General features: G+C 43.0%; 1 protein-coding gene across 1 annotated transcript in view; it reads left to right on the top strand.

Moving 5' to 3' along the window:
* npr2 (natriuretic peptide receptor 2) overlaps window positions 1-16,130 on the top strand; it is a 204,274-nt gene that overhangs the window by 105,070 nt on the left and 83,074 nt on the right. The window contains 1 exon segment of the mRNA XM_055160010.1: window positions 10,841-10,961. Within this exon segment, the coding sequence (XP_055015985.1) occupies window positions 10,841-10,961 (121 nt within the window).

Below are 16,130 nucleotides of genomic sequence, written 5' to 3'. Positions count from 1 at the left end.
TTGTGGGTCAGGGGACAGTAGGACACAGGTGAAGGATTCTGTCCACATCTGGGACACATGTGGACCTGCCTCAGACAAAGTGTCCAGTGTGGAACAGGCTTTAAATAGAAACACGTCCTGGACACGAGCGGTGGGGACGAAGGGTTAAACCTGCTCCGTCTGAGGTGAGCTGCTTTACTTTTACACTTACACTTATCTACAGCATATTTTTACTCCTACTTGAGTCAAAGTTCTCGCTGCTGTGAGTCTAAAGTGACAAACGTTTATGTGACAACATGAAATACTCCTTCAGATCTGATTTAGTTTCTCATTTCTGTGTCTGTCCTTTGAAAACAGCAGGTTTTCTTCTTCACATTATATTCACTTCAAATTATAAATCAGATGTTAAATCCAACAGTTACTCTTACTTAAGTCATTTTTTTGGACCAGTACTTGTACTTCTACCTGAGTAATATTACCATATTTTCTGGGCTATTAGACGCACTCTTAAAAACATTTCACATCAGAACATTTCAGTTCAGTCACAATTATTAATCAATTGAAAACAGAAATCTTCACTTTTATGAAAAACAACTTAGTTTTCTTTTTCATACAAACACACTGCTTTTGATTTTATGTGTTTTTTAAATGTCGTCACTTGAACGTGATTCTTTGAAACCAGGAGAGTCAAACTCATTTTGGTGCCGTATCCAACCGACTTTGATCCCAAAGTGTCCGGATCAGAAAACTCATGACATATATCATGGTGTCACGGTCAACAGTCAAAACGATCGTCCTTTAAGAGCGTTTGGAAAGAGACAAGTCTTCATTTGTGCTGCTCTGGTGGGAGGGGCCACGTACAGAGACACTGGAGACGCTGCTGTGATAAACACCACAGAAAATTAACAAGATTTTAATATAAAATATAAATAGAATAGAATAGAATAGAATGTATTTTAGTAGAAAATCAGCCGAGGGCCAGATTAAAGGTCTTGAAGGGCCGGATCTGGCCCCCGGGCCGTATGTTTGACACCCCTGTTTTATTTCTTTGTCAAGACTGTTCCAGAAGTTAACTCCTTTCACAGTGATGTTTCGCTGCATAATCTTGTTCTGAATCTGGCTTTTTTAAACATGTAGGAGCTTTTTAAATTGTCTTGTTTTGTTCTCGTCTCAAACAGACTTTGAATATTTACAAGTGACTCTCTGCACTTTGCTTTAAACACGACTTTGAGGAGACTTAAGTCGACGATATCCTGCATTTTCAACAATTTAAGTTGAACAAATAATGTGTAGATGTGTCTCTACAATGACTGTTGGTGACGATTCTCAAGGCCCTTTGTTGTAAAATAAATAAAAGCTGTAGGTGAATTTTACATATTGACCCCCAAATTTCTACAAAGTTCATCAGATCTGGTGCAATTCTAGACTTACACAAAGTTAATAAAGCTGCAGGATTTACTGAGAAGTTCAGTAATATTTTAGGCTACAGTCCCCACATCTGGGTTTAGAGCAAAAAAGAGAAGATACTGAAGCCGAGAGGGGTCGCAACAAACGCAAACCCCGCAACAAATACAAATGTGACAACACCAAAAAAAAGCCACAACACACCAAAGAAAGCCACAACAAACAAAAAGAGTCACAACAGAAATTACCGTGGGACTCAATTTTAATGCAAAACGCCACGAAAAATACAAACGCAAAAGCCACAACACATTAAAAAGCCACAACGTAAGTGACCGCAGGACTCTATTTTCCGACGGACCGATCAAGCGGCAAGTGAAGAAGAAGAACTACAACGTGAAACGTAAAGGAACGGAGAAGTTGGAAACATAAGTAAAAGTAATTGTTTTATCATTATTCGTTTCACGTTGTAGTTCTTCTTCTTCACTCGCCGCTTGATCGGTCCGTCAGAAAATAGAGTCCCGCGATCACTTCCGTTGTGGCTTTTTAATGTGTTGTGGCTTTTTAATGTGTTGTGGCTTTTGCTTTTGTGTTGTCGGCATTTGTATTTGTTGCGGCATTTGCATTAAAATAGACTCCCGCGGTCATTTCCGTTGTGGCTTTTTTTTTTGGTGTGTTGTGGCTTTTTTTTTGGTGTGTTGTGGCTTTTTTTGTGTGTGTTGTGGCTTTTTGTTGCTGCGTTTGCGTTTGCTGTGACCCCTCTCGGCTTCCGTAAGAAAAACGTGTCTCACCTTTTTTACTTGTTCAAGCTGTAACGCATTTTTGATTTGTACAACATGAAGAAAACAATCGTGTCTTTACATTTTCTCATTTTGCTTGGACATAAATTTAGTTCATCTCCCTTTTGTTTACATTTAAAATAGTTAAAATCTCTTCAGTTTGTAAAAGATCGAGCTGTTTCTACAGAAGCCATGTGCGCACACGTCTTTGAAAAATTCCAAAAGGCGACCGTGACTCTCCTGGTTGCTCCTTTGTGCGTGCGTGGACCCTTTCATTAGACGGTTGACCCAGCGCGGCCCTCACGCCCCTCGCGCTCCTCACACTCCGGCCCAGGATGTGCGCCGGTGGTGGGCTGCGGTGGGACGTTCCTCCCCTCGCTCCTCTCCATCTGGAAGTGCTTTACACCTCTCCGACCCGAAGGAATGTGGCTCAGCTCTGGTGGAAAATCGTGAAAGTCTGCTCCAGCCAGACCCGCTCTAGACAACAATAAAGTTATGAAATCGAGCACGTTTTAGAGCTGACCCACTTATCGCAACCGATTTGAAGCTGTGGTTTAAATATCTGACGGGAGGAGCTGAGTAAACCCAAACTCACACACCCTAGTGGTTTACAGTAAAGAGTATCTGAATATCCTAAGGTGTGAACTCTCTCGTGAGTCATGTTTTTGGCTTAATTGTTGTTTTTTTTATATTTTAGTCCCAGAGGAAACCTACGCAAACACAGAAAGAACATGCAAACTCCACTCAGAATAAAAACAAAAAACACACGGTCAGTATGTGGGTTTCACGTGACGTCACAGGGCTACGTTTGTCAGCGCGAGAAATCAGATGGAGGCAGGAAGTGAACTGACAGGAGGAAGCTGTTGTGTCTTTTTCTGGAAAATGCCGATGTGTTGTGTAGTTTACGTCTGTGCCAATCGTTCTAACCGAGAGAAGGAAAAGCGATTTTTTAGAGTACGGAAGATAGTCGTCCACAAAGGTCAGAAATGGGAAAAGCCGACAGAACAACATAAACAAATCATTAACGACTAACGGTTAACGACGTTTGTTGACATTAAATAGTTGGGATAGAACGGTCACTGCCAATGCACTGCAGTTTTTTCCATAACGGTGTATACGCATAAAGTAAGACAAACACTCACGCTGGCGAAGAACAAATGATAATCATCACGTAGGCGTTTTGCACCAAAGTTGTGGACCCATCCACTGACAAAAAAAGTCATATGCCTCCAAACTTTTGTACAACTTCATCTTTTGTCTGGTGTAGAACAATGTCTGGAGAACGAGGTAGTTCGTGATGTCCACTGCCTTGATCGTCGGCAAATTTTTTACTTCGGTCGAAAATTCTCTCATTTTCAATAAGATCAGGGTCACGCCCAATATATTTATCGGTCTTGCTCTGTAGAGATTATTCCGTCTCTGTCCTGTCTCAGGCTGGTGTCGTATAATATCGTCTCGTTTCCCGCAGCAACAGTGAGCGTCTCCTCCATGTTGAATGAAAGTTCACGTTTACGGCCCCTGATTGGTTGATGTGACGCGAATATTTGCAGAAAGTTAAAAAATTTCAACTCGTTTGGTGTGGACACGGCTTAAATGATTGTGACGTCACTCGTAGTGTTCTGTTCCAGTTAAATGAAGCTTGCAGTTTTAGCAGTTATAGGGGTGAATTTGGAGAAATTGGAATTTATTAACAGACAAATGGCGGAATAAAAACACCAGGATCACGTAGAGCGGGTTAATACGATCATTTTAAGACCAAATTAATGAGGTTAGTTTGGGACTTTTTCGTATCGATTCCTGTGAAAAATTAGTATCTAGTTTGGATACTAGTTTAAGGATCGATTAGGATGTGATTTCCAGTCCTTTTGAAAACCATAGTCCGTGGTAAAAATAAAAAAAAAGGTTTCAAAGGAGACACCTGTACAATGTTTTCAAATCGTGATGTTTTGACGACTGCCTCTCCGTCTTCTCAGAAAGATTCTCCTCGCTCGGTGTTGGGGGAGTTTTATTTTGGTGTTGTTTTGGTGCGGAGGTCGGGGTCACGTCTGCAGTGAGGAGCACGAGTGGGAAGAGCCACCTCACTATTTTTAACTTAACTGAGATGAATCATAAGGAGTTCGTCTGGAGCTGGACGTCAACAGAGACATGTCTGTGCCGGCTTTCCCACATACTGATCGTTAAGCTCGGAAAGGAAAGGACAGGCTGGTTTTCAGTGCTGCAGTAATGATTCGCCCAGTTCAGTCACGCTCAAGTCGTCACTGATCAAGTCCAAGTCGAGTCCTGTAAGCGACACTAAACAAACTCCACCTAAAACGACATTTCAAATAGAGCTGCTAAACCGAGCAGAACCTGGAGGACTAAAGGGAGGGTGAGGGGAGGAGGGGCGGGGTCTTGAGGACTAAAGGGGAGGGGGGAGGTCTGGAAGTATAAGGAACAGTGTGATTGTTCTAACGGGTATCAGCACTTCAACCGTCGCCCCTGTAACCAGGTGTTTGAAACATCTGGTTGTAAGTCCCCAGTAGAGGTCGGAGACAGCGGGACAGAATTTTCAGTCCCGCTCCTGCAAAGAATTGTAATTGTAATTCCCGCAAGACGGAGATGTTTCCTTTCTTACACTCTACCAAACACAGAGAAGAGGAAAGCAATTGTCTAAAACAGTGCTCTCCAACCTTTGTTGCACCACAGACCGATTTATATCAGACAATATTTCATGGACCGGAGGCGACTGGGACGGGGGGGGACTGCGTATGGGAGGAGGTATAGTGGGTGGTCTGGCAGCATGGTGAAGTCCTGGCTAAATCCTGTTTTAGTCCTGTTTTTAGACCTGTTTTAGACATGGTTTAGTTCTGGTTTAGTGGCGCAGCGTACGGGAGGGGGGACGGTCATCATTTGTGTATTTTACTTTACTCTCATATTTAGTTTGTGCAGTCCCGCTCCTGCCTGCGCCTGCAATGAGTTTTCAAAATGTGTCCGCGCTGCACTGTTTGGTGTCGGGTGCAGGGCTCTAGGCCCCTGTCCTCAGTGATGTCACATAGTACTTGAGATCACAGTGGCCACTGGAGGCAGCAGACACTCAGTTTTTTACTACAAAGCAGCAAATGTACGTAGTTTGCACTAAAGTTGCCTAATTGGCTAGAGACGGTTTCTCATCCAACTGTATGAAAACACAAAATACACAGTTTGTAGTTGAATCGTGGAGTGTTTAGATCCACTGTGGCCCGTTTGTCCCAATGTCCACGTCATATCTGCGCTGACTTCCCTCTGCAGCACGAATCACTGAATCATTATGGTGATTTTGTTTATCTGTCCGTCTCAGAAGTCGAAGGACGTTGCCTAGCGACACGCACTGACACGCCCCTTTTCCTCGGACGGCGACGACTTGCTGCTCGAAAGAACTCAGAGCAGCGATTCTGGGACAGAATCCAAGACGGCTGTGCTCAGTGTCATTTTTTAGTATGAACTGTTTTCATTGTGTTTGGAGATTTGGTGGTTTAAATGACAGTTTCAGACACTCGTATCACTCCACTGTAAAGTTCTGCTCCCACCTGCACCCGCAAAGAATTGTAATTTCCATTCCCGCTTCCACCTGTCTCTGCAATATTTTGCTGCGCTCCCGCCCCCAGACCCCGCAAGATGGGGGCGTTCGCGTTCTTAAGCTCTAAACACGGAGAAGAAGAAAGGAAGTTTTTAAAATGTGTGCGAGATTAGTCCACGTTCGCAAGTTTAGGCTGTTTAAAATGATTTTTATTAATAAAATATCCACCACAAATTATGTATGACAGGCAAACATGAATCACTGTAGTTTATCATCCCACCCGCCCGCTTCCGCATTGAGCTTTCAAATTGTGTCCTGCACCACAGTCTTGCGTCGCAGGGCTGTAGTTTGGTAGTCGGTGTTGTGGTGAGGCCAATACTGAACAAAGTCGGACACGTGAACATAATAAAATACTGAAAAAGTAAAAAGTGTGAAAGTGACGTCCAACGAAAGTGACGAAAGTGATTTCCAAGATCCAAGTGGGTTCGTAGATAATAATGAATAATAATATGAAATGTTAACTTTTTCCACTCACCTTATGGTTTGGGATTATAGTTTTTTAACATTCAAAATCCTGTCAGTGCATTTATTGTCGTCTTTTTTAAACCAAAGACGCAGACGTTCGGAAATAATCAGAAGAGCCTCATGAGAACTTAACGCTGTAGAAACGCTGTAGTTGCGTGAAAGAGATACTAAAATTCCATGATTTTTCCAAAACTTTCATTGAATTTACAGGATTTCCGTGACCGTGGGAACCCTGAGTTCAGTACTGAGGTGATAAGACAAACTCGCTGTTTATGTTGTCAGATATTTTTGTGCTGTAACGCTGGTTAGTATTTCAACACTGTGTATGTTCATCGTAGCAAACTCTTGTAAAACTGCTCGATGTTTATTGAGCTGTGGATCAACAAATAAAACCGACATTCATTGCAGCTCCGCACCAGCCTGTTGTTATGTCTCCGAAAACCAAAAGTCAATATGAAAAATGACTGTGAACACAAAGCCACAAACAATACATTATAATCATGAAGAAAGCCGTTTTGATGAGAACACTCTGCTCTGATTAAACCGCTGCTCTGCTTCTTTTCAATTCTTTCAGTCATCTTCCACGTTCTCAAATTGCTCGCCTTTTTTCTTTCAAATTCATATGATCACTACACTAAAATCTCTCAAATACTCCTAAAAATCAATGTGGAAAACTGTTTGCAATGGTCAAAAGTTATTCCTCACTTATCATATGTATTTTGAGCATCGGAATTATTCACCGCTTTTCAAAAACGTTCACTTTCTGATGCTCAAACAATGAATCTGACTTATTTTGACGTCAGGAGCTGTTTATACAATGTGTTGTCACGATACTTGTTTTCTAAAACTCTTTTCTTTAGACAATAGAATCAGATTTTCAACATTAAATGGTTGTACTTTTTTTTCTGTTCCCATGTGTGTTCTCTAATGTCTGTGTACCGTATTTTTCAGACTATAAGGAGCACTTAGACTGCATTTGCACAGAGCTGGTGTGTTGAGAAACTAATATTTCCCTCTCTCCAATATCCAAAATAACATTGTGCACACAGCATTGTTTTCAAAAAAGTTTTCGTTTACATCGATCCGAATAAATCCTCCATCGAGCGCCGTCAGAACCACCCCAAACCTCTGGATTAGACTCAAACCTGTAGCGTTTATTTCATTTCAGTTGTAAGTTTTACTCACAAATATCTTGAAAAACAACGTGCATTAGTGAGCGGCTCGCCTCTCCACAGATCTGTTAAAGCCTCACTGGTCTCTGGTCATGGACATGAAACATCAGCTGTGTGTGCAAATGAAACACATGAAAAGTGTCTCAGCAGAAGAAATGTGACTGCTGCTCTGATAAAACTCTGTTTATCTCAGTTTACACACAAACGCCAAACCGGAGTTTTTCAGAATCTCAACTCTAGCCGGAGTTTTTAGAAAGATTCGTTCTCAGAGGCAAATTCGTCGTTTGAGTGTAAAAGACGGGAACAAACAAAGGGAATTGTTTCTGTTTTTAAAAATACCTGCGTAAGTGTAAACGAGCACTTAATAATAATAATGCATCAGTTTTATACAGCGCTTTTTGGACTCTCAAAGACGTTTTACAGAACATTCTTCATTCACTCCAGACCCAGTGGTGGTAAACTACTATTGTAGCCACAGCTGCCCTGGGGCAGACTGACAAAAGCGAGGCTGCCAAACTGCACCATCAGCCCCTCTGACCACCATAATCACTCACGCTCATCACTTTCATACTCGGCAATGAGGGTGAAGTGCCTTGCCTAAGGACACAACAACAGTTTTTACGACTGGCGCCTCCTGTGGCTCTTAAAATCCTTAAATTTTCTCAAAAATCAACAGTGCGCCTTATGTATTAATTCTGGTTGTGCTCGCTGACCTCAAACCGATTTTATGTGGTACACAGTGCTCAAAAATCTGTCAAAATATTTTTGTACGATTTTGGTAAACTACGAAGCCGCACTGCTTGAGGGATTGTCAAAGCATTATGGCTTCCATAGTCTGGAGCCTCATGGAGTCCGACAGAAGCTGAACCTCATCAGCACACAAGGAAAGAGCTGTTTTTATCAGATCTTATAATTTATGCAAATGAGTCATGTGGTTTTAAGTTTTGTTTCTGTAAAACGTAAACAAATGTGGCAAAGCTGCATTAAACACATTATTACTCAATGTGTATTTGAGTCGTCCTCGTAGGAAATAAAAAAACAAACTTAAATTAATCATAATCCACATTCACCAAGACAGGGAGGCAACGCCGGGCGAGTGACACCACGATCTGTGGATGGATCGTGGACGCCTGGACTAACGGTCAGACTCAAGTGTCGTCCGTTTGTTTCGCTTAATGCGTCTTATAATCCGGTGCAATTTATGTATGAAAATAGACGAGATAATTCAACATTACTGATATTGCACCTTATAATCCAGTGTGCCTTATAGTCCAAAAAATACGGTAATCCCTCAGTGGTCCAGGTAGGTTCCAGGTCTAAACCAGGTCCATGGGTGGATACTACTAGTCTCTGTGCTCTTATACTTGTTCTGATTTATCATTCTAAACACATTCAGGAAAGCTTCACTTCTGTCCTGTCAGTTGGACTTTTTTAGTATCGATATCTGCAAAAAATGATGATCTAGTTTCGATACTTTTGACCATCCTCGTCGACAGCAGATTTATTTGAGTGAAGAGCACAATAGAGTACAACACGTGTGGGGCACTGGGGCAGGGCCATGTGTTTTTCTCAAACTCACGGGCCCTTTAATCTAGCCCGGTCTTTATTTTCCCGTTGTGCCCGTGATTGGAAGTCGCCGTGGAGTTTGGAGTTCGTGCGAGTCGAGCACACGGAGGGCACCCGCCGACCGCTTGTGTAAACCCTGTTAGGTAAATAATCATCGTGAGCGTTTGGCCCAAATGTGCGGAGCTGAAAAGGACTGAGGCAACAAAACAAAAAGAAGTGAAGAGGAGGAGGAGGAGGAGATGAAGAGGCTCTGAGGTTCTGCTGCTGCTGTGGAGGTGATGGAGCAGGAGAGCGTCATGAACTACCAGTCCAAAGTTTAGATACACTTCATTTATTCAAGAAAAGTTTGAACAATTCTGGACTCAAAATCTACACTTACTTATAGGCGAGTTTCAGCTGACGTCATTGTTATTAAAAGCCCGCGTTGCTGCTGGGAAATATTTTGGTCGGAGGCAAGAAACACGGTAGCGTCAAACACAGTGCGTAACCTCGCGTATTTATCCCCGATGACGGTAAATTCCTGCTGCATTATCGGACGCACAAATAGAAGCACGGAAGAAGGAAAATGTGAAAAGTGTAAAGAACCGCTAACGGTGAATTAAACGGCTTTCAAACATTCACAGAGCAAACGTAGAAGATCCTAACAAACCGTGGACTCCAACAAGTTCAACAACACATCGAGACTCTTGGAGGTTTTCATCTTTTCTGCTGTGAATGGCCCAGGAGTTTCCACCAAGTCATTGTGGATATCGCCCAAGTGAATATTTGTCCAGGTAGTTGGCGATTCTGACCAGAAATTTGGTTTGTTCCACCTTTTGTCGGGGTTGAAAAGGGTGATTTGTCGTCCATCGATGCTTCTGACCAATTTCTGGTCAAATGGTCTTGGGTCCTCTGCCGTTAGAGTGGATAAATAACCGGGATCAATACCCTTTACGTGCTTTCTCGCTCCGTCCGTCATGTTGAATTAGTGTTTCTTGCCGCCGACCAAAATAATTCCCAGCATGCAACGCGCGCTTTTGTCAACAATGAAACTCGCCTATACATTGGGTTTAATTTATCTCTGTCTGCACTTTCTCTACTCTCAACAAAATATTATTGGTGCGAAAACGTTTTGTTCGATTTGCATCTCACTCCTGCCACAAACATCGTCTGCTCATTTATTCATCAAACTGAACATTCTTAATATTTAGATTAATAGATTAATATTTATCAAATTTGTGTTTTTATGTATAAAATTCTTTATAATACAGTTACGATCCCTGAACATTTCACATTTTACTCTAAACCAGACATGTCAAATTCAGGCCCGGGGGCTAAATTTGGCCCACGATATAATCATATTTGGGCCGCAAGATCATATCAAATCTGTATTAGTGCTGCCCGCTGGATACACATAAACTATAGAGAGATTATTTATCTAAAATGTTGTTATTATTTTATTTTCTACTTGTTCTGGATTCAATGTTTAAGCAAAACTATTATTAAACATTTATTTTAATAAGAAAAGGTTTAACATTACAGATCTGGAAAGAAGAGAAAACTCGCAGATGTTGCTGAAGTTATTCAATAAATATTCAGTTTGGCCCTCGACTTGGTCCCTGTTTTAAATTTTGGCCTCTGTGAATTTGAGTTTGACTCTCTTGATTTAAAACCTTATTCATGATCATAACATTAGTTAGTTCAGTGTCACTAATGCGTCGTCGCTGTTGTTTCCTTTAAGCTTTCATCTTTCTTACCGTGATAGTTGTGGATAAATTCTTCATGAAGCTCACAAGAGTCAGTGTTGTTTAATATAAGGACTTTAAACAATTGAATAATGACTGGATTAATTGATTAGTTGCTGTTATTATAAAACAAATCTCTGTGCTCGTGTCCCTGTGCAGGAAGCTGAAGCTGGAGAAGGAGCTGGCGGGGATGTTGTGGAGGATCCGCTGGGAGGACCTGCAGTTCGAGAGCCCCAACAAGTACCACAAACGAGCGGGCAGCCGGCTCACCCTGTCCCAGGTGAGAACTCTGCTCCACACACCTGAACGACCACGAACAAAGATCAGGAAAGAAAAATGTGTTCTTTAAACCAGCACAATCCTGTTAACCTGAGCCGGTGTCCTGTTTATTTGAGCTCCCGAGGCAGAAGTGGAGTAACAAGTCACTTTTTAAAACTGTTTTTGGTTTGATTGTATGTTTGACCAGTTAAACATCGACATGTGCGAGTTGGATTTGCGGCAGAAAACCTACATTAGATGATTGAATAGTTTGGATTTAATATTTGATCGTATTTTATTTCGTTTCCGTATGTAGAAAACGTTGTAACTTTGTTTAGGAAGGGGTTGTATGAATAAAATATCACTACGTTGTAATAGGAAATTCACACTGCAGCCTGTGATGTTAATAATAATATAAAGATTGTAGTATTTCCAGTCATTTCTTTCTCGTCTGTAGTTGGAGTTTTATTTGATGGAAGATATGGGCCTGTGGAAATGAGTTACCTCTATCCTTATTCATGTAAATGAGTAAATAATGTTGATTCTACAGTGGAAGATTATTGGATGGATAAATTGGCCTGTCGATATGTGCTCCCTTTAGTCGTAGCCCTATTTGAGCAGAATACGACTGTCCAAATGAACTACCTATGCAGATTCATGTAAGTTAGTTTAAACTTGACATAACTCAAGTATAAAGTGTGATCACCGTGTGCAAACAGCATCAAACCCACATCCCTAATCCAAAGAAATATGTTGGAAAACTGTTGAGGTCAGGTTTTATTGGATCTGTACAACTGTAAATGGACAAAGGTAAGGTTGCTTATTTTGACAGGGCAGCGTGAACTGACAGACATCGCTGTTGATTTAGGCTGCTGGGAGCTCATTTCGAGGGGGTAGCCCATTTCGACAGAACACTGGATCTGAGCCAGGATCTTGGTCAGGACTCAGGAGCACCTGCCTGGACTATTAGCCAGTTGTAGTTTAGGCCTAAAGGTGCACTGTGCAACTTCTGGTGGAAGCTTCGTCAACTGCTTTTCTCATTGGAGATGTTGTTGCTTTGTCTGGAATGTTTCACAGTGTTTAAGCGAATCATTTCCCTTTGTGGATCAATAAACACTGAGTACAACGTGCGATTTTTGGCCCTTTTTAAGATGATTTTTCACTCGTGACACTGTTTTTTAGCCAGACTGGTGCCACCTAGTGCCTCCGCTGAGTTTCATGTTTCTCCAGCTCAGATCAGGAATCAAAATACACTAGACGATTTGTAAAAACCCCGGAAGTTGTAGACCGCACATCGACCAATCAGCTGTGAGCTGTGAAGTCATGTCGTCAAACTGGTGGCGTCTGTCTGTGTCCCTTTTGTGGAACAGAACAACAGTAAACAAAACGTCGAGATGGATGTAGACGAAGACAGACATTCTGTGTTGACAACGATTCAGGAGATCGAGGATTTAAAGCCGGAACAAAGAGAATGTTTGGTGAATCTTATCAAGAGGAAAGACGTTATTTGTTCTTCTTCCTACAGGATTTGGAGCATTACATACGTCACGACCAAACAGCAGAGATTGGTTAAATAAAAAAAGTACCTGCCTACACTCAAGAAAATGAATCCTAATGCTGCGAGGTCGCACAGTTTCCACGAAGTGAAACCGGCTCATGAATCAGGCGAACTGTTTTTGGGATCGGGTCAAATTTTGTCTTTGTGTGTCGTGCTTCGTGTAATAAACATGGAGTAACGAGAACCGATTAAAGCCTCACAACCAGTCGCAGGTCGCAAGAAAATCAAACCTGTTTGAATCCAGTCGCCTCTCGTGAGGGTTTTGCTGAACTCGTTCATTCAGTGTGAGAACAAGAATCGTGAACTGAACTTTTTAACCCTGCGTTTTGGTCGTACAGTTTGAGCTGGAGCTGAGTGAAACCATCGAAAATGTCACACATTGTACGTCCGGCGTTAGTCTAAGTGTGGTGTTAATTCTTTCTTGGAATCTTCATGGAGACCAACCCAGACCAAGTTACAGGTCAGATCTGTGGAGAGGCGAGTTGTAAAACCACCTGTAACTGAATAAATGTAAGGTAGGGCTGTTTAATTAGGGTGACCAATTGTCCGTTTTTCCCCGGGCATGTCCGTGTTTCACATCCTGTCCTGGGTGTCGGGGTTTTTTTTTTTTTTTTAAGTGATGCAAATGTCCGGGTTTTCATTACCGTTCATTGGGGGCATTAAACTGAGCGTCTCTCGTAGCATCTGTCTGCAACATGCTGAAACGCAAATGTGCATTTAACACAAACTTTATACTTTTTACATCCTTCTTAAAACTTATCGCTGCTGTCGTCCTTTTGTTATTTTCCTCCTTCTTTATGTAACGAACCGAAGATTCATTTACTCTGTAATGGAGCCCGACAGTGCAGAGTCCTGCACGGGTCTATTTTTGGAGACTCGCACCCGCACAGTACAGGACCGCACCTGCCCGCACCTGCCTGTTAACCCGAGATTATATCAAACTTTTGCGCTGCCTACGCCACGGACTGAACCAAGACTAAACCAGGACTAATCCAGGACTGAACTAGGACTAAAACAAGAGTAAACTAGGACTAAACCAGGACTACAACCAGAACTGAAACAGGATTAAAGGGCCGTTCACACCAAAGCGTCAAATCGTTGAGTTTCAATGTAAAGTCTATGTGGACACGCGACTAGAGCATCCTGCGTTTTTGCGGCGCGTCTTCGGCGTCAGCGCGGCGAATCTGGCATTGACGCGGCGCGTCTTGAGCGTTTTGGCGTCGGCGGTCTAGACGCGCTAGACGCAGCGTCAGAACCAACGCGCTTAACCAGGAAGCACGGACTAGACCCACAATCACCGAGATAGACCGGACCGAGGACTAAACCAGGACTAGACTGGGACTAGACCGTGATTAGACTGGGACTAGACCGGGACTAAACCAGGACTGATCCAGTGTCATTAGTGGAGTATAAATATAAACACACCCCAGTCGTCGACCCGATCTCCTCCACTGATGTTTTATGTCATAAAAACACTAAAGTCTCTCTCAGTCTGGTCTGTTTCCAGGGCAACGGACGCGCATCAAGTATTTTTCTCCCGTTCGTCCACGGCGTCAAAGACACACATCGGGGGCGTCTAAACCCAAATGCAAAGGCGTCCAGATAGAGGCGTCAAGGCGTTTTTTGACGCTTTGGTGTGAACGGCTCTTAACTGTCGGGACGGACTCGGAGGCGACGCAGGAGAAAGGACCGGCTCAGCTCCGCACCTCACGGAGGGAAACGCGACAGTCGCCCGATCGCGCTTTGCGGACAAACTGCTCGGGGTTCTCTCTCTTAAGTCCAAGATTAGTCCTGGTTTAGACCTGGTGTAGTCCTGACCCACCAGTGTGTTAAAAAAAAAAAAGCATGCTAAATTGCACAAAAAAAAAACTGCGAAACGACGAGACTGCGAAAAGGTGAACCGCGATATATCGAGGGACGACTGTAGCTCAATGTCCCACCCCCGGTAAAGTGTCCGGGTTTTCACAAACAAATATGGTCACCCTAGTAGGGATGGGCATGATTAGTCGATTAATCGATAATTGATTATTAAGATTTCATCGATTACGTATATTTTTATCGACAAACCGAGTGTAGGTTGCTGTGCGTAGCGCGACCAAACAGGGGTCCGTACATGTGTCTCTGCATCAGAAGGAGCGAGCAAACACAAACAGTCGGTCAGTCTGTAACGTGCCGAAGTGCATATGCGTATTTAACGATGATTTGTACAAGAAATTCCACACTTTCCGCTCCGTTCGGGACAAGTGTGAGTCCATGTGCACAGTGGATAAAGCAGCACATATGTTTCTGTGTCCAGTGGGAAAAAGTTTACCAGGTGAGAGTCGCGCAATCTCGATGACGAGGCCCCGCCCCCTCCCCCCGTACGGTGTCCTGGTTTTGACAAACGCAAATATGGTCACACTAACCTGTATTCACCTGAGTCATGTCTTTTTAATCCGACAGAAATTGACAAGAAGCTGTAGTTTTTTATCTTCGCTGAGTTTATGCAAATTAGCGATGCAGTTTTAAGTTTTGTTTCTGTGAGAGTTGAACAAAACTGAATTAAAACACATTATAATGTCAAACGGGCTGATGTGGCTCTAGAGTTGTTTACGGTTTATTTGTCGTAAAGTTGAATTTATTTATGCAGATTAGTGCAGCTAGTAATAATAATGATGATCATTTTAATATAAAAATGTTAATGATTAATCGATAATCGATCGTTAATTCTCTCGACGATCGATTAAGAAAATTTCATCGAATGCCCGTCCCTACACCCTAGTTTAATGTCACACTGTGGAACATTCGAGGCAGAGCAATGACAAGCAGGTGACGGACCCCCAACCAAAAAGTGACTCCGTGCACCTTTAACGAGGCAAACCAAACCTCACGTTATAACTGAGACTTGAACCCGGTGCCCTCTCGCCACGGGGCGACATCACAAACTCCTCTTTGAATACTTTCCCTTGTCGTCTTTGGCCCATTTGGCGTCGCAGCGCACTGTAAAACCGGCCGGAGTTTAGAAACATAGTGGTCCTGGTGTGAGCGTCCGGGGGCTGGCGGCGGCGGCGGCGGCGGCGCTCTCTCCTCTCCTCCTCCTCCTCCTCCTCCTCCTCCTCCTCCTCCTCCTCCTCCTCCTCCTCCTCCTCCTCCTCCGCCTCCTCCTCCTCCTCCTCGCTGCTGCTGCTGCTGCTGCTGCTGGCACAGACTCGACCCGACCGGAGCCTCCAAACACTACATGGAGCTGAACCAAAGAGCGCAGTTCTCAAAGCTGTTCACTGGAGCTGCACCAGGCTTATTACTACTAACAAATGTCAAGGTTTTTCCAGAAGAGAGTCGAATGTGAAAGGAGAGATTTGTGGAGAAGAAAGTGTGTGTGTGTGTGTGTGTGTGTGTGTGTGTGTGTGTGTGTGAGTGTGTGTGTGTGTGTGTGTGTGTGTGTGTGTGTGTGAGTGTGAGTGTGTAGTGTGTGTGTGTGTGTGTGTGTGTGTGTGTGTGTGTGTGTGTGTGTGGTTACTTTTAAAACGTACTCCCCTACAGATTACAGATTACATCCCCCAAAATGTAGTTTGTAACATAATCCATTTAATTACTTAAAGTGAGTAATGTAATCTGAATACTTTGGATTATTTAATATTGTCAAAAAGAATGAAT

Source organism: Boleophthalmus pectinirostris, unplaced genomic scaffold (genome assembly GCF_026225935.1).
Source record: "Boleophthalmus pectinirostris isolate CB_2022bp ecotype Guang Dong unplaced genomic scaffold, ASM2622593v1 HiC_scaffold_2826, whole genome shotgun sequence".
Lineage (NCBI taxonomy): Eukaryota > Metazoa > Chordata > Actinopteri > Gobiiformes > Gobiidae > Boleophthalmus > Boleophthalmus pectinirostris.
This window is presented reverse-complemented; position numbering and strand designations above follow the sequence as displayed.